This window comes from Ursus maritimus, unplaced genomic scaffold, assembly GCF_017311325.1.
Source record: "Ursus maritimus isolate PB19 unplaced genomic scaffold, ASM1731132v1 scaffold_20, whole genome shotgun sequence".
Lineage (NCBI taxonomy): Eukaryota > Metazoa > Chordata > Mammalia > Carnivora > Ursidae > Ursus > Ursus maritimus.
The window spans coordinates 33,195,541-33,215,326 of record NW_024424453.1 but is presented as its reverse complement, the minus strand read 5'-3'; the positions used below and the strand labels follow the sequence as shown (position 1 = coordinate 33,215,326).

General features: G+C 43.1%; 1 protein-coding gene across 1 annotated transcript in view; it reads right to left on the bottom strand.

The window, feature by feature from the left end:
* Nucleotides 1-19,786, bottom strand: part of LOC121104238 (inactive phospholipase C-like protein 2) — a 114,635-nt gene that overhangs the window by 1,901 nt on the left and 92,948 nt on the right. Inside the window, exon 2 of the mRNA XM_040636600.1 lies at nt 5-113. Coding sequence (XP_040492534.1) covers nt 5-113 — 109 coding nt within the window. The remainder of the gene's footprint in view (nt 1-4; nt 114-19,786) is intronic.

The following is a 19,786-nucleotide window of genomic DNA, read 5'->3' as shown; positions in this document are numbered from 1 at the left end:
GAACCCTCGACCATCGAATTGATACAATCACTTGCACTGCTGATCTTCTTCTCTGTGGGCATGCTACTGAACGAGACGGTCTTCTTCCGCTCTCTTTTCTGTTTTGTACCATCCTGGGAGGAAAAAAAAAACAGTGTACAAGAATAACATAAACATGGGTTTCTACGTTCAAGACCAGGAATAAAAATTTAATTTTTTCAAAAAAATCATACTGTTAGGATCTCCTATTGAATGTTCTATGACAAATGATACTCCATCACTTCTAGAGCTTAGAAGTGGCCCTGGAGTTTGCAGCCTAATACAAACAAGTAAAAAATCATTATTGAATAATTGCAATCCATGGGTATCAAGAAACACAATTTCAGTTATACACAATAAAATCCTGTACAGAGAAAGGACTACTTAGTTCGCAGGGCTCAGGGAAAAAAGAAATACAGGATTCCTTGTTCAAAAATTGTTAAAATTTTAGCGGCGCCTGGGTGGCTCAGTTAAGTGTCGACTCTTGATTTCAGCTCAGGTTATGATCTCAAGGGCCATGAGAGTAAGCCCCCATCACGTTCCACACTAAGTCTGTGGAGCCTGCTTAAGATTCTCTCACCTTCTCCCTGTGTCTCTCCCCACTTCTCAAAAGTCTCTCTCTCTCTCTCTCTCAAAAAAAAAAAAAAAAAATGGTAAGAATTTTAAGGTGATGAAAGAGTATTAAGTCAAGTGCAGGGCCCTTCTGAGTGTGGGGCCTGCACAACCGCACAGGTCACACACCCATAAAGCAGGCTCTGCATGTTGAATACATCTCCCACACCAGTGTTCCTCAAACCTGTCACCACACCACTTGCCTCAGAACCAGCTGGCTTACCTGATTAACATGCAGATTCCTAGGCTCATAGGATCAGATCTCTAGGGGGCAGTGCCCAGGAATGCGCGCTGTAGGCAACACTCTAGGTGATGGGGATGCACACTGACATTTGAAAACCGCTTGGACTCACTAAGATGTCTGGGTTATTTCTGGAAATGCCAAAAGACCTGAAACAGCTAAGTACAGACCACTAAACGGTGTGTTAAATGAGTAGACACTGAAATTCCAGCAGGAATTCCAGGTTTTTCAGAGTCTCAGATTAGTCACGGTTCTCAAGACTTGGGACAGATATGGTTTTACGGCTGCAGTTGTACCGAGTCTGGGTGGGAGGCTAGCTGAGGGAACTTCTAAAATCCTAGAGCTGGATTTATTAAAGCCTATTGCCGTGCACAGGCTAGTGCTTAGTACAATGTCACCTAAGTACTTCCAATATCCTTAGGTTATCTACACTATCAAGGGAAACAGCATCTATTTCTAAAGAAGTCTGCGTCACCAACGACACGGCCCTCCACTTCCCTACACGGTGTCACAGGAGCTCACCTTAAGATGCTGATGCCACAGCTATGTGTGTACTGAAGTTCCTTCCCTGTACAGACACCTTTATTATTATTATTATTTTAATGCTCAAATGACCTCAAAGTGTCTTTCACAATTTTCACCTAAAACATGACATTGCCTTTCAGGAAGTATATGAGAATTTTGACAAATCTTCAGTAAGTCATTATATTCATACACAGGGTCGTAGACATGGAGGTTGAGATTATATAACTTCCGTGGCAATGAAGAGAAGAGCATGAAGGATATTATACACAGGCAATTCTAACTTTCTGATTCTCTCCAGAGAATCTATTTTGAGTAAAATCTCTACATTTTAGAAAGTGATTACGCTATTCTCTGCATCTGAAATTTAAAACCACTCTTACTTTTTGACTACCTATACTTCCAAAAGCAATTTACAGGCGGTAATTAAACTTAAACTTTAAATCATATGGGTATCATTTCCCTCAAAGTTTCAAAATGAACCGTAGAGACTTTTGTGATCTAAATGCCAAGATACAACATAAAAGCCACAAGGCAGAGTATTTCTTGGCAAACGAATCCTCAGAACAATAAACTGCAAAAGACATAAAAACTGTGGCGATTGTATCCATAAGATGAATTGCATCACAGCTCTTCCAAATCCCTAAAGCATAGACTGTGTTCTATCTATTTCAGCAAGTTGGCATGAAATTACATTTGTTACCAGCCATGCATAACGCCTGAAACAAATGTATAAATTTCCTATTTTTCAGAACGAAGGTTGTCTTTACCTTTACAAATACACATGTACCTTTAGTAAAGACAACATACTAATTAAGTAAGGGAATTTTATAATCGTTATAAATTATATCTCTAAGGTGCCACTAGTAAAAAGAAGTCACAAAGATAAATGGAGGTACTTATCTATTTATCCATTAAAAATATATATAGCATTTCCTCAACACTGTAATCTTTTATTCTGTCAGTCTTAACATATTGACTAATACTCAATGGCTTCTTTCTAATTTGTTACAATTGGTACATTTCAGATTCATAGGTCTCTTTGCTATTAAAAAGAAAAAGCCAAATCGCAAAGCACACTGATAACATACTTAAGTGCTCACACACCCTCATCTGTGGGACAGGCAGGAGCTTAAACACCACACTTGAGACTTTCAAAACATCGCCTTGCTTTTCACAAGCCAGCCAGGTTTTGATTGGTGAGTTCTGATCATTCACTGCAGATACAGGAACATGACGGTCACCCCAACACAGGCTGATATAATGAGAGCAGGGACTTCCCTTACCACTTTCCTGTCTCTTCCCTCTCTGTCTGTGGTGGCCCAGAACCATCCTGTCCTCTCCAGAGCACACCACGGCTGCCTTCCTCCCCAAAAGATGAAGCTATTAGCAAACACCAACAGTCATGTGCTTGCTTAGAGACCAAACAGGAGAAAGGATATGCGAGCTTGCCCTCAGCACTGGATGGACCAGAATCCTGGCTGGAAGCTACAGGTGGATGTGAAGGCTGGCCCCCCAGGGCCCAGAGGAAGGGAAGAAAAGGCCAGAAGCCCTTGTGTGGGAGGGAGGGGAAACTGAGGTTCAATAGCAGGAGATCCAGGCCCCCAGCTGGCCTGACTCCCAGAATCTTTAACCCACACCTACTTGGTTTTCACTTTTCAGCCCAGCCGAGATCAAGTACAGTTCACCCTTGAATAACTCAAGGGTTAGGGGTGCCCATCCCCTGCATAGCTGAAAATCTGCAGATCACTTCCGATTCTCCAAAAACTTAACCACTCATAGCCTACTACTGCTCCGTAGCCTTACTGGTAACACGTAGTTGATTAACATATATTTGGCATGCTATATGTATTATATGGTGTATTCTTACAATAAAGTAAGCTAGAGAAAATGTTATTAAGCAAATTGTCAGGAACAGAAAATGCATTTACAGTACTGCACTGTATTTATTGAAAAAAAGTCCATGTGTAAGTGGACCCACAAGTTCAGATCCACGCTGTTCAAGGGTCAGCCTTACTTGCATCAACTAAGCAGGTGGTCAGCAGCAGGGCTGGAGTCTATTTCCTATGCTATCTCTTAATGTTAGTTAGTTCAACTTTAACAGTGTAAAGTGCTACACATACAGTCTTTTTATCTAAAGAAAACAAACTGAGCAATTTACATGAACTAATCACCTAAAACCAGAGGAAAAGATGTAAGTTTCTGCTGAGATAAAGGTACCTCAAAATACTTTCAAAAACAGTCTAAATGATGTTTTGGAGCTGGTTCTTAACATTTTAAGCACTCCCGATATAGAGCTTCTGAGCAGTAAAAACAAGAGACTGTAAACTTGGTCCACTGGTGCAGCTCTCCTAGTCTATCAGCACTTACTAACACCAGGAGAAGAAACACAAAACAAATGCTCAGTCTGGAGGAAACTCAGCTTTCAAAAACCCCACCTCCACATCAACCCTGAAATGCTGAATCCTAGATCCAGGCCGGGATTCCAGTGTGGGGGTGGGGGCGAGCGTAACAGAAGGAGGAAGGGGATGGAGTATGAAAACAAAGCAGCCATTTGTCCTTCTGGTTTGTTTGAGTCGAGTCATTTAATTTGATTTAGAAATAACATTAAAGAAAGACCTGAGATTTTTATGTTGCCTGAAGGGGGCCTAGGAATAAAGAGAGTTAAGAAACATTGGGTTAAAGAAATTTCTATCCTTAACAAAAGAAAACAAAACGCCCCCAGAAGCGACTTGAGGCCCCTTAAAGGAGCACAGCAAGGCCTGGCCTTTCTTAAGCTTGTAACAAGAACCCTGAATTGAAGGAATAAGTCATGCTGGGCACATCAGAGCTACCTTGCAAGGCTTTTCATTCATCGTTAAAACTTTGATGTGCTCTCCAAGATGAGCAAAGAGGGAAAAAAAGAAGATGGATCTGGAGGAAAATCGGTCACTTTGAAGGTCATTTTGTACAGTCAGATGAACTGAAAAGAAAAAATTAACTTGAAGAAAAGCTAGGTCTGGCCAAATGTTGCTCCCCACTCACGTGGAAGTCCCCTTACTACAAATAACAGAGAGCTTCGTGGCCCCCCGGGACTCCTCGCCTCACGGGCCCCCTCTTCCATGCTGCCCTCTACTGCATTCCAAGAGCTCACCCTGGCCCAACTTTGGCAGGGAGCCTATGAGCACTCAGATCAGCAAACGGCCTGGGGACCCACAGGGGACTTGAAAGTCATGCATGTGAGCAAGTACCGCTAAGAGGACAGCTTAGAGTGTGGAAAGCCAAGAGAGAACGCCACTCCCACTGTGACGGGCAAAAGCCAAATTATCTATAAAATCGTAAGTTTTCTTCTAGTCATCAGAGAACTGTGGTCACAAAGCAACCAAGGGAGCTGAATTCCAAAGAGTGACAGGCCCTTCCAAGGACAGAGAAGACCTAGAAACTGCTTCATGTTTGACAGAGCGTGGGAAGCACGTAAGAAGAAGTCAGCTAAGATTTTAAGGAATTCGTACAGGGCAGGTGTGGGCTGGTATATCAATGTAGAGTAACGAGGAGCCCCAGACACAGGCAGAGTTTGCACGTATTTGTAGGTCTGCATGAGTGCTCCTGCGAAAAACGGGGAGCAGAACAGGTGAGAGAGCCCCTCTCCAGAGCACAGGCATGGGGGGCAGATTGAAACTCTGCCTCTTTCCCCAACTACCCTCCTATATTGAAGCAAAAGCCTTAAACCACTGAGGGAAGGGCAGCAAGGCCTCTTGCTCCCAGGACCACTGGGGTAAGGGTAGAAGCAAAATCCATCTCTCTCTACAGCCAGGCAAAGACCTACTGCCCCAAGGAGTAGAAAAGACCCTCTTGGACTCAGGAGCCTGCACCAATAAAAGCAGAACTCTTCTACCGCCGGGAGAGCAGAAAACTGTCTCCTGCCCAGACTCAGCACAGAGACTGGCAGAGTGTGGCTGCTCAGGGGAGCAGGGCCGGAATCCCCACAAGGTCCCATTCCTGATGCACACGAGCATATGGCTGCCTGATACTGAAACTAGACCAGGAGGACAAAGAACTCCCCTGACTTCCCCAGAAGCCTAGCACCAAGGAGCCAGCAGTGTACCATGGACGAGGGGCAAGAGCATGGAGAGAGACCCCTTTCTCATACAGGCGTTTGCCCATGAAAGCGGAGGGCAGAACAGGAACAATGAGTAAACCCTCTGCGACCCTAGCCCCACCTAAACACAAGGCTATGGTGGCCCACCGGTGGAGGAATTTAAAGTCAGCGGTACAATAAAGGGAGCAATGGCGACTCAAAATACAAAACCCGCTCAATTATCGACTACACTGGGGGCGCCTGGGTGGCTCAGTCATTAAGCGTCTGCCTTTGGCTCAGGTCCTGGGATCGGGCCCTGCATCAGGCTCCCTGCTCGGTGGGAAGCCTGCTTCTCCCTCTCCCACTCCCCCTGCTTGTGCTCTCTCACTGTGTCTCTCTCTGTCAAATAAAGATATATATATATATATATTGACTATACTGGCTCAACTTCCCCTATACTAATGACCTAGAAGATGAAGAGGCATGTTCATTTCTGAGCATAAGTATTATTTACTTCAGTCTTTATTAAACATGGTGCCTAGCATTCGATCCAAATTAAAGGACACACACACACACAACACACCCCCTAGACATGTCACAGTCAAACTGCTGATAAACAAATACAAAAAGAAAAACTTTGAAGTTATATACAGAGGAACACAAATAAGAATTACAATTCAGGGACACCTAGATGGCTCAGCTGGTTCAGTGCCTGACTCTTGGTTTCAGCTCAGGTGATGATGTCATGGGTTGTGGGATCCAGCCCAGCGTCTGGTTCCTTGCTCAGTGTGGAATCTGCTTGAAAGATTCTCTCCCTCTGCCCCTCCCCCTGCTCATTCTCTCTCTCTCAAAATAAATAAATAAATCTAAAAAAATTACAACTCAGATGGATTACAGGTGATCCACTTACATCTAACCACAGGGCAGCTACTTGACCCAGCTTGCAAATGTACTGAATTCTTTCTAAAACTTTTTCCTTTTTAAAGGACTAGAGTCCCTAAATTTTCCTATGCTTCCACAAAGGTGTCCCTAACCTAGATGTTGGTCTCTGAAGGCTCACAGGTGGGTTTCAGAGGCCTCAAAAGACTGTGACTGTGACTGGATTCTGAAAGTGATATGCAAACCCATCCCTCTTTCTCTAAGAGCTTTAGAATCATGGCCCTTATTAACATAAACTTCAGAAGGCAAAGAAAAAGATTTACATTTCCTAAAAAGAATGTCAACCTTAAATGTTAGAGGCAAAGGATATGTGTTTTTCAGGGTTGTCAAGGAAATTTTAAGGTTATCCAAAAGAGAAATGACAAACTGAGAGAGAGGAAAATGAGAGGAAACCGCACAATTTATGGATGTAAGTAACAGAATTTCACTAATAAGAGCAAAATCAATCATAGGAAGAGTTCTTACTTACAGCTGTGACATAGGTTTTCTTAATTCCAAGGTAGAACAAAATAATCCAATAGTTTATAAACTTTCTAGTTTAGGAATCACCCACAGAGCTACTATGAGCCACGAGAGGTGAGCTAGCATTGCATGTTCTCCACGCCTCCATCTTTCCACCTGTAAAACAGAGACTTAAAAAATACCTGTGCCCCCATGTGTTATTTATAGTATCTATTTCATAGGGTTTTTTTTTTTTTTGACAGAGACAGAGACAGCCAGCAAGAGAGGGAACACAAGCAGGGGGAGTGGGAGAGGAAGAAGCAGGCTCCCAGCGGAGGAGCCTGATGTGGGACTCGATCCCAGAACGCCGGGATCACGCCCTGAGCCGAAGGCAGACGCTTAACAACTGAGCCACCCAGGCACCCCCTCATAGGGGTTTAAAAAAAAAAAAGATTTTATTTACTTATTTGACAGAGAGAGAGCACAAACAGGGGGAGCAGCAGGCAGAGGGGGAGAGAGAAACAGGCTCCCCACTGAGCAGGGAGCCTGATGGATGTCGGGCTCAATCCCAGCACCTTGGGATCATGACCCGAGTGGAAGGCAGACGCTTAAGCAACTGAGCCGCCCAAGCGCCCCATTCATAAGGTTGTTATAACAATAAATGAGTTCACAGCTGGAAAGTGATCTAAATGCCGCCTGAAGTTCTGTACTCCCTACGTGAGATGCTGTTCAATAAATACCTTTCAGGCTGAAATTATTTCTTTATGAAAGAATAATAAAAAGAACACAATTATAAATGTGCAGTTGCAATACTCCAATCACTTAGGATTTGCTGAAAGTCCCATTCCAGAAGGAACAGAACGAACACAGTCCCCCTCTGGGTCTCGTTTAACTGAGGCTAACTAGTTAATGCTACTAGGACTTTTGAGCACAACCAGGTGGCTGTGATGCCCAGAATGTACTGGGAACCTGTCAAAAGCAGCCAGATGCCCTCTTCAGCAGGTTGTACCCCACATTCACAGGGCACAAATAAATAAACCAGTTCTCAACGTCTTTTTAAATTTTATTTATTTTTCTTTTGTGAATTTTAAATCCCATCAGTTTAGTTAGAATTATAATGTAACTCACATATAAGTATTCATATGTAAAAAGAAAAATTTGAAGCAATGATCCCCATAATGTTTTTGTCTAAAAAAATAATGAAATGACTTCACTAAAAGCACTTTCTGATCAGAATTATTCAGATGATTCCTTCTACTTCATACGCCCATATTATTTCCTACAGTTTTCAAAATAACTGCATGCAAAGGAAACACATTTCCAATTCCCGTAAAATGAAGTTTTCAAGGTCAGGTTAAAGCTTCCAACTCATTCGATGTAATGGTTACACCTGCCTTGAAAAAAAAAAATCGGGGTTTTAATTATGAAATCAGAGGACCATAATGGAATACAATACTTTTATGACAATACTCTTCTGGTCAAACACTTTCGCTACCACTGAAATATTTATTCAAAGTAAATTTACAAAACCATACTGTACATGTGTGTCCAATGTAAACTGCCATAAAAGTCATCGGTTTTCTCCAGTAATGAAAAACTTAGTGGTGAGCGCTGAGCTCCTATAAACTATACAAGTGCTACTTTACATTCCAGTGAAAATATTGATGCTAATGAATTTTAATTTATGGTCTATAATAATGGTACTTAAGTAGCCCACTTTGGTGTGAAAATTGTCAGTGTTTCCCAACTGTGTATATGGTAATTCCTTATTCAGCACATTATAAAGCCTGCCGGCCTCCTACACTACGGAGCTATTTCAAGATGCGGTTACATAACTTTAATTGTTAATAACTGTTTGGTAAATCATACTGAATTTTAAAAGCCATGCAAGTTGAATCACATAATATGTAATCTTAGCCACCAATATGATCAATTCTAAGAGCAACTTCTCAATCACAATTTTTCCACCTAAATGGTGCTGGTTCTTCACTATTTCGGGATAGCACAGGAGGAGGGATTTATTTTCCTCACTTTTTATCCTTAAATTCATCGTTGCTGGCATTGAGGGGAAATGATGGCTCTCCAAGGGTAGTCAGGAGTCAGAAGGGAAGTTTCAGGGGCCCCTGGCTGGTTCAATTGGTACAGCATGCAACTCTTGATCTCAGGGTTTTGAGTTCAAGCCTCACGTTGGATGTAGGGATTACTTCAAAATAAAATCTTTAAAAAACAAAATAGGAAAGCCTCACAGAGACCTGTAGGCAGGCCGACCTGCAGACCTGCTGCCTGGGGCCACACCCACCACACAGAAGGAAGAGTCAGTAACTCTTTGAGTCAGAAATTTTAATATTTCCACAATCATTTTAAAACTAAATTTTAAAAGGGAAATTGCCTCACAGACATTTTACTCTGCAATCATCTTATTATTTTCTATCTTGTCTTATAGGCAAAAGAATCTTCTTCCTGGGGCCTTTTTAAATCCAATGGTTTATTTGCATGTGAAATTAGTATGTGTGAACAATTAGATCAGAAAAAAAAAAAGAAAATAATGAATCACATAAAAGGGAAAGTTCACTTTCTACAAAATATTCTTTTAAGTTCCACACCATTCACAAGGCTGTGCTAGTCCGGCCCTCAATGCCGTCTCTTCACCAAATTCATACAGAAGTTAAAGTCTCTACCCTCTAATTTAACACTTAATTATAGTCTTACTCAGTTCTCTAATTGTTTTATGTGGGTTAGCCTTATCTCTCAAGCAGAAAGTGAACTTTTTGAGGGAATAGGCTATGTTTTATAGTCCATGGGCCCTGGCAGGACCAATGCTGGTAGTCAGAACAGTAGCCCCTTTCCATGAACTGGTAATCTCAATGATAAAGGGGACAGCTCAACAAAAGGATGTAACACTTCTAAGTATTTACGCACCTGACATAGGAGCACCTAAATATATAAAAAACAAATATTAAAACAAACCTGAACGGAGAAATAGTCAGCAATACAATAATAGTAGGGGACTTTAATACCCAACTTTCATCAATGGATAGATCATCCAGACAGAAAATCAGTAAGGAGGCAATGGCCTTAAATGACACGTTAGACCAGAGGAATTTAGCAGATATATACAGAACATTCCACCCAACGGCAATAGGATATACATTCTTCTCAAGCGCAGATGGAACATTCTCCAGGGTAGATCATATGTTAGGTCACAAAATAAGTCTTAATAAATTTAAGAAGACTGAAATCAAATCAAGCATCTTTTCTGACCACCATGGTATGAAACTGGAAATCAATCACATGAAGAAACTGGGAAATTCACAAGTCCGTGGAGATAAAATAAAATGCTCCTGAACCACCAGTAGGTCAAAGAAGAAATGAAAGTACCTCGAGACAAATGAAAATGGAAATACAACATACCAAAACTTATGGACGCAACAAGAGCTGTTTAAGAAGGAAGTCATAGCAATAAATGCCTACATTAAGAAACAAGAAAAATCTTAAATAACCTAAGTTTACACCTCAAAGAACTAGAAAAAGACCGAACTAAGCCAAAAGCTATTCGAAGGAAGGAAATAACAGAGCCCAAACAGGGAATAAATGAAATAGGGACTAATCAGACAATGGGCGAGGTCAATGAAACAAGTAGTTGTTGTTTGAAAAGATAAACAAAATAGACCTGCAGCTAGACACTACCATGAAAAAGAGAGAGAGGACTCAAATACATAAAGCCAGAAATGGAAGAGGAGACATTACAACTGATACCACAGAAATACAAGGGAAGAGTTATGCTAACTCTTCCTCAAATGTTTGGTAGAGTTCACCAGTGAAACCACCTGCTTTTGGGCTTTTCTATGTTGGGAGGTTTCACAACAAATTTAAAACTTATTTTTTTAATGAAGTGCTTTTTGTATACTGGTCACATGCTCTTATTACTGGGCATGCCTCTAAGATGCGTTTGTTTATTTGTCAAATACATGAGCTAGCTACTAACAGATTGTGTGTGCTAGAAAACATCCACAAAATTAAATGGAAGTTCTAATGTTTTCTCGCAGATGTACTCAACTTGGCAACTGCTGCTCTAGACCAAGCCCCAGACTCAGTGCTACGGCTCAGCAGGCTTTGGAAACCCGTCCCCTGCCTTGCAGCCTGTGCCATAAAAACCCTGCAGGCCTTCTCTGTGGATCCCGAGGCTTGACCTACCAGGGCTGGGCCTAGCGGACGTGGGTGCTTCATGGCTTCCCTTTCTTCTTGCTCTTCATCCAGAGCGCCTCTGGATGGATCCCTCAAACACCCTAACCCTGGTGAATCTGCCCTCTACCACTTGTTCTACTCTGCTTTCTAGGAAGAAGGAATGACAAGTGCAGAGATGCTGAGGCCCAAGCGATGTGGAGTACTCCAGCACACAAAAGAAACCAATGTGGCGGACATGCAGTTAGCTGGGCAAGACTGGAAGGAGATGAAACCACAGAGAGGCAGAGGCTAGATCCGACAGAATCTCCCGGGAAGGGACTCGATCTAATTCTAAGGGCAACTCCTTGAAGGGGAGTGCTGTGGTCTGATTTGCCCCTCTAAAACGGGGCCAAGTGGAGAATGGGTGAGGATGGGGTAAGATCCGAGGCACGCAGATGGCAGAGAGACAACTACAGCATCCCACACGTGGGACCGTGGTAGCTGGAGCCATGGCGGGTGACCACAGATACGGAGACAAGTGGATGGCTTCACGACAGTGTCAGTGACAGAGCTGAGGACACCAGCTGATGGACTGGGGGCAGCACACGAGAGAAATGGAGGAGACTGAGGCAGCTGCCAAGTTCCTGGCTCGATGAAATGGTGCGTGATGACGTGATGTCTAATTAGATGGGAAGACTGAGGGCTAGTGTGGGGGGCTGGGGACTGACAGGAAAGTGAGGAACAGAGACAGTGAGTGTGGTTACTCCACGAAGAAGGGAGTTAGAGGAAGGGAGAGAGAGTGTTTAGTCAGACTGGAGACGGTCCAGCAGTGTTCTAGGCTGAAGGGATTCACCCCAGTAAAGAAGGGAAATTAATGGTGCAGGACAAAGGGAACATGTCTCTGAAGGAGCAGAGTCCTTTGGGAAAGCAAGAGACGAGACTGTCATTCGCTTCCCCCAAACGGTGGCTTCTGAGCTGGATCCCGATGCAAGAGGAAGAGGAAGGGAAATCAGAGGGGAGAGCAAATGCACAGACCTGAGACAGGAAAGAGCCTACAAGGTCCCAAGCCTCCTGTGGGGCCTGGGAGCAGGAGAAGGGGAGGCCGGCCAGAGGACGCTGGCTGTGAGCCAGCACCTCCTCTGAGAAGGCCTCCCAGTCTTGAGAATGCATACTCCGTGCCACAGACAGAAAAAATACAAATATGTACAAAACTGATAATCATGCGCATTTTTCCTATGTGTGCAAGTACAACCCACCACCTGCTTTAAAAGGTCAACAAAGGAAAAAAGCCTCATTTGTTTTACAACTTTAAGAATCACCAACCCATTTATGTAGGTATTTATTTTGCTTCTGCCTTAACAGTCTAATAAAACTGAATAAAGGACAGATAAGGCTTAAATGTTACACAGTTTATCAACCCCCTGAATGAATGAACTCAAAGATTACTATTTCAAACACCGGATAGAAACCTGCAAACTTCTAAAATAACTTTTAAACAGTTACGATTATCTCAAAATGTTATAGTACACATTGCTACAGTCCAATGTTTTTTTTAATTACTGAACATTCTTAAAATTAAAGTCAATTCCAAACCCACTGCTTTCCTTAGAGAGGTGTATGCAAATAAAAGATTTGCTCATGCAAACACCTGCTGAAGCGGCACAGAGAGACCTTCACAATCTTCTTACCTACTGGATTTACAGCAACAACATCCATAGGCTTTATGTCATGCCCACAGTAAGACTTCTTCTTCTTTTTTTTTTTATTAAAAGCCACGTTTGGGTCAAGCAATCAATAAAAATGCCAATGCCGACGTGGCAGGAATCCATAAGACGTGCGCGATTAGCCTAGAGCATTTGCAAAATAGAAGGTGCCAATTTGGATTGTAGAAGGTCTGGTTCTGCCATTTTCCTTAATCGTCGTATATCCTTTTAAGACCACAAGTCCCTTCCAGATTAATTAGCTCTTCAAACTCAAATGAAAAGCAGTTTCAAAAACCAGTAAAATCTCATCATTAATGCATCTCAGATGGTCTATGCGGCCAGTGACCAAAGCACTTGAACTGCTTCTCTGCGATCCTGTGTCACCACTTCCAGCGCTCGGTGCTGTGAGACTTGGCAACGGAGAGAAAACAGGTCCCCAGTGCACGGTAATTCCACGCGGCTGGTACAAGGCTCACTCTACAGACAGCTCCCCGCACCTGGCTTGGGTTCTAGGTACTGCAACACAGAACACGCTGCGAATAGGAGTCTCTGCCCCACTTTGTGTAGAACATAAAATCCAGAAGCTCAGGCGGTCCTACAAAAGTGCATCCCGTAACTACAGTTCTGAGAGCTGGAGCTGGAAAGGCTCTCCATGCATACATTTCAGGATGCTGGTGTGAAGACGAGACACAGGCATTTCCAAGGCACGCTTAGATTTTCTACAAAGGTCTGACAGCTGACCTTTGAACAACACGGGTTTGAACTGTGGAGGTCTACTTATACATGGATCTTCCTACAGCACAGTACTGTAAATGTATTCCTCCTCCTTATGATTTCTTAGTAACATTTCCTTTTCTCCGGCTTACTTTATTGTAAGAATATAATATATAATACATGTAACATACAAAATATGTGTTAATCGACTAGTTTATGTTACTGGTAAGGTCAAGAGTAGGCTATTAGTGAAATTTTAGGGTAGTCAAGAGTTACATGTGGATTTTTGACTGCACAGTGCAGCGGGGGAGGGATCAGTGGACCTATCCCTGTGTTGTTCAGGGGTCAGCTGTATAACATAAAAGGCAAAAGATTTATGTGATGTGAAGAGAAACCAGAGTATCAACTATATGACGTAAACTTAAAATACCACATTTAGTTATATTGCATTTTAGTTCATTAAAGTTATCCAGGAGTAGAAAACAAGGACTAATTCCGAGTCTACTTGCAAACCAATCACCAAAAGCCCTTACTAAGCAGGATGCCATCCTTATTCCAGGAACCAGGCTGCTCTACCCACCACCACATCTAAATGGTGCTTTAATTTCTGAGAGTGTCGAAGCTGACCCTTCAACCCATTATGCAACTCTGCACTGACTCACTGAGGCCCAAGCCTCTCACAGGGAAGACGACTTTCAGGGACAGAGCACTGGGGAAAGCAGCAGTGCCCCAAAAGAAGCCTCTGACAAGAGGGGGAAGACACAGGCCCCCAGCACCCACAGACCAGCAGCAGCTGGTGGAGTCTGTTCCCCCAAGGTCGAGTGACACCTAAACTGGGACACTTCTGGCAATGAAAGTGGGAATTATTAATAACTATGTCACAAAACAGGGACTGTTGTGGGCAAACTGAAATACATGGTCACGCGACTTGAACGTGACTTTATTAAGCGTGTGCGAAATCCTCGCCAAGTGCCAGGCACTGCAGAGTCAGGTCTAACCAAAGTCTAATCTCACCTACAGAGATGTCCCCATGCTGACTGGCAGGCATGCAGGCTGGCAGTCTGGTCTGCCTGGACGCTTCCAACTTACACGCCTCACCCCGTCCAGTGTGAGAGCCCACCCTACCCAGGCCAGGATCCCAGCTCTAGGTCTTTGTGAGGTGTGGCTTAGTCTTGCTGCCTTGAACCAGTGGACAGATAGCCATGTGTACCTTTGGGCACGGTGACCCAGTCCTTAGAGCTGCTTCCTACTTACTTCCCGAGCCTGCTACAGTTCTCCCTACCCTCTGCCCCTTCGTAGCCCAATCCACAGCCTGCCTCGCTACAACTGAGTCCCTGCCCAGCTCCCAGCTGGAGCTCCCCTTTGCTCTGCATGCACCTTGCTGGGAGCACAATGAGACTACCTGCTTAGCTGCACAGGGTCCTGTTCTCCCATGACTCCCATGAGGCACAGCCCTGCAGGCACTGGCTGGGGCTCCCCCCACAACCTTAGCTATTGCGATTTAAATTCCCTTGAAATTCTCAACTCCTGACTCTCCCACAGTCTGACCTCCCTGCAAATTGCACAGCATTGCCTGGGCAGCCCACAAAAGGGGGAGTGATACACAAATGGATGTTATGATCTTCTGGAGGGGATTAACAGAGGTGTGGGTAAGCATCGTGGAGAGTAAGCAAAGGGCAGAGAATAAGCAAAGGGAGGGAGCCCTTCAGAAAGGGGATACTATTGTTAGAAGGAGATGCTGGAGGCGGGGCCTGAGTTCTTGGAGCTGGAGCAGAGAAGTGAGGTGTGAGGCAGGGTGAAGGAACTGATGGCTGGGCAGCAGTTGACCACAGATGAGTTCTTCTGGGGATTGAATCATGCCACCCTGCCCTCCAAAATATGCATGTGTAGTGCAGCTCTCATTTCAAATCAAAACATGAATGTACTACACACAGATAACATCAGCACCATCATATGTGTCACCACTGACAATCTAGGACTCTGTCCCAGCCATCTCACAATTCAACGCTCCAAGTTCAGAAATTCCTTGTAAGGTTCCTCGGTTGAGTCTGTGGCTCATGGCATTTAACAAATGCATCTGAAAATTGGATTAGCAAAAAGTTTACCTTTTAATCTGATTTGATGCATCTCCCCTCCTCCCCCCCCAAGCCAAATACGATGCAAAATTCACTTGGGTTTACCGGAAATTATAATGGCAATACAGAAATCACATTTTCTCCTCTGGAAGGAGGAATTTTAGTTGAACCACGTTCATTCCAATTATAAATTTGTTTTTCAAGTAATTTAGTTGTGTATCTAAAAGCATTACTATAGAGCAGTTTTTAATTTAATAAGACTAAAACTTGAGGCTGAGGGCTTTTCAGAATAAGATGGGACTAGAAAAATGGGGAAATCAACCCTCTACATGGCCTGTATGACCTCCCTCTGAGCAGTCCTACTTCCCTTGTGGCCCACTAACCCCAGACAAAATGAGAAGTGTCATTGATGTAATTAATATAATGAATTTTCTTTATGAATTAATTGAGAAATAAAATTCCAAGAAGAATGAAGAGAATGAAGTATGGAGGGTGACTAGAATGATCCATGACTGCCTGCAGTGCTCAGAGAGACCTTCCAGGATCTCACTCCTTCTCACCTGCCACACACCTACACTTTTTAGGTCACATAGTAACTACTGTCCACCCTGATTGCAGTTATTCCCACGGGCAGGGGACCTGGGCCAACACTTGCTGAGCTACTGTCATGCACAGGTACTTTATAAAACATTATCTCTTTGAATCCTCAACTCTGAGGCAGGACTTATCACCCCCATTTCAGAGGTTAAACGGTTTGCCAGGCAGATGGGCTCCTTGTCCAACCTGTTCTACTCTGCATGGCCAGAGAGCCAGCCCTTGAGGCAGATTTCCTGATCCCATGTCAGCTGGATGACCGCTGGATTCCTTCCAGGACGTCTGGCAGAGAACTAGACCCTGGCCAGGAGGAGGGGTGAAGCTGGGTGGGTTTCCATCTTCCTCTCTCTGCAGGGAAGAGGATAGCAGAGGCTGCATCCCCTCTGAGGTCCCCATGGCTCCTGGACTCAGGGACCAATCTGCACCATCTCTCCACTCTACCCAGAGGGAGGGTTTTCTGCTGTTGCTAATCTCTGGGTAGCTTCACCAATCTCCCATTTGGCCTTGTGGTTCCTCCAGCCCCTGTAACAATTCCCTGGATTAAATTCTCACAGAAAATGCTGTTTTTTTGTTCGGTTTTGTTTTGTTTCTGGTTGGACCCTAAGTGATTCAGTGCTCGAAGGTATAGCTGCTAAGCGCAAAGCCAGGTCCCTCCCACTGCCCTGGTTGGCCCACTTTGCCAGCCAGATCTCTCAGATCCCCAGTGACTGCACACCTTGGAAGGTCAGTAAACCTCTCGAAACCTCAGTCACTGATTTCATAAAATGAGGACAGTAATTACTCACCCTTAATTACAGGGCTTGGTAAGGCACGGGTGAGATACCAAATGTGAAAGCACTACATAGGCCGACTTACCCAAGTCTTACAAGTCCTCAAGTCCCATCTACTGGGATTGCTGGACAGAGAAAATGGAGTTTACTTGAAATCCACCCCTAAATTAATCTCACGGATCTAAATGGTTAAAAATTACAAAGAGCTGCCTTCTAAGAGCTCACTGGGAGCTGACAAGCACTTTGTCCTCATAGAGAACGTGAAGTGGGCTGGCCATGGGGTCTATGGCTTCCACAGGTATCGTCTGGCCACCATGGCCTAGGGCTGGTGTCTGCACCACTGCTTCCCGGGTAACTAACCCTGGCCTGCTGCTTCTGGAACATGGACTAGATAACTGTGCCTGCTTCCTAGGATTGCTGCTCCGTAGAAACAATGTAGAAATGCCTACTGATGCTGTTGACACCCTCAGTCAAAGTCAAATGTAGTCAACGTGGTTGATCTTATCACTACTATTCTTATTAGCATTATCATCATTCTTTCCTAGGATGAGCATTTTATAAGGGTTTCATTAGAGCTTTCTCTTCTGCCCGTATCATTCCCAGATAAGTGGCAGCCTCGGATATGCTTTCCTGGACATTGTTACCCACATCAAGCAGTCATCATTACACATGGGAAGGATGGCTCTCCTTCCCACCCCGACCTCTTCCTTTTCTTTTATTTCTATTCTAAGCACCTGGGAAATTTGGTTTCACTTTTTTCTTTTTTCTTCTTTTTTTGTATCATACTGGGACAGAAACAAACTGTATTATCTAGCCATGTGTTTATATAATAATGGGTTAAAGGGCTAATAAAGAACCATAATACTCTGATTTCCTATCCTGTTTGTCTTTGATTGCTATTGTTTGTTGTGGTTATAAACATGAGCACTGATGGAGAAAACATTGAATTATTTCTGGGAGATGGATACTTTCCCTTGGTGATAGCACTAGAAGAAAGCAGAGACTATCTAGATCAGTAGTGTCCAAAAAAGTATGAGTCACATAGGTAATTTAAAATTTTCTAGTAACCGCCTTAAAGAATATAAAAAGAAACAGATGAAATACACTTTCGTATTTTATTTAACCCCAAACACTGTCATTTCAACACGTAGTCAATATAAAAATTATGAAGACACTGCCCTCTTTTTTCACAGAGTCCCTGAAACCCAGTACAGCATACATCCACAGCACACCTCAATTCTGACTGACCACGGCGCAGCACTCAAAAACTACAGGGATCCCGGGCTAATGCATCGGACAGCGCAGGTCTAGTGACAAGCTCCTTAAGGGTAGGCACTTGTCATATTTTAATTCCAAATTCCCCCTGACATTTCTAGTGTGGTGCTTTGCCCAAAGCAAGCAGTCAACAAATTTCATCACTGATCTCAGGAATGAATGGCTGGAAAGAAGGGCTGTCACTCATAAATATAAGCAAAGCCAATATAAATTTCTTGGAAGAAATAACATTTCATGGGTCTTACACACTTTAAAACATGAAAAAGGAAAAGTATTGCCAAAAAGTCCCACAATGTTCACTTACCCTAATATCACCCCAAAAGCCACATTATATATAAACAGAAAGCAAGGTTAACTGTCCTCGAAAAAAGGAGGAAAACAAAACAAAACAAAACAAAAGTGAGGGGGAGAGAGTAAAATCAAAAATGGCCCCAATCAGATCTCCATAACAAAAGATCTTAATGAATCATCAGATATTGTTTAAATGACTTCATATGTATGGTATTATGTAAGACCCTGTAATATATGCTTGGATACAGACACAACTTGAAAAAGCATTAAAACTAATATTCGAACCAGGTAATTTATGGAAATGATGAATACCATTTTTTTAAGTGTTACTAAAAGTATATTTGACTTGAAAGTTTTTAGGGTCAATAAATGCAAATTACAGTTAGCTTTTACCTCGTTGATACAAGCAAATCAACTCGCCCAGTCAGGATTAAGCACTTAAAAAAAAACTTGCATTTCCCGAAGTCCACAAAATCATACCATTTATAGAACTATAATACAGACACAGCCAAGGTTAAGAAGGTAGCTCCTTCTGGCCTGTGGTACAGAAATCACATATGTCAAGTCCCTTTTGCCCAGGGCTGCGGTCCACAGAAACACTGACTGCAGCCACTGGTGAGTGAGAGCTTCTCCGCAAAACTCAACAGGCGTCCATTCCCCTCGAGAAAGGGAAATGGTGAGCCTCACCAAAAGTTGTATGAAACTGCAAAATACTTGGTGTATCTTCGCTTAGATTGTGAAATGAACTTCTAAGGAAAAGTCAACTAGCACTAAAGGCATTTCATTTACTTGAAAGGGTGGTTTCTCCGGGGACAGAAAAAAGCCTCTCCTTTACCATGACAGGACGGGTTTTTGCTACTTCTAAATACACTTTGACCAAAAGGATTTTTTAAAAAAAGACATCTCAGTGTGCCTGGCTCTCTGTTAAGGCTCCTCCTGTCTGCTAGGAAAGGGGGATCTGAGGTGAGTCAACCAACCAACCGTGCTGGTGAGAAGCTCCATGGCCATAGCGGTTGCTTTTTACCTGTAGAGAAAAGTCTTCCTTTAACTGAAACTTGACTTGTTCAACCTCATAGAATTTCCGTCAGATCACAGGCTTGACAGATTTATGGTTCTGTGGTTACTAATAAATACCAGCGTTCTGCTAGCCTTTTACGTTCCTATCATCAAAATTCTCATAAAGCTCCAGCTAATAGCTGTAGATAGCATTTATTTGGTCAAGAGTTGGCCCAGTATATTCACTTCTTCAATTATTACATTTACTTTTAATTGTCAATCTGATCGAAAATTGTGCGGTCTTTACATGAAAATATATAGTGCTTTAAAAAATCTCCATCATGGGAACTTTTCAACATTTACACTTTAGAGGA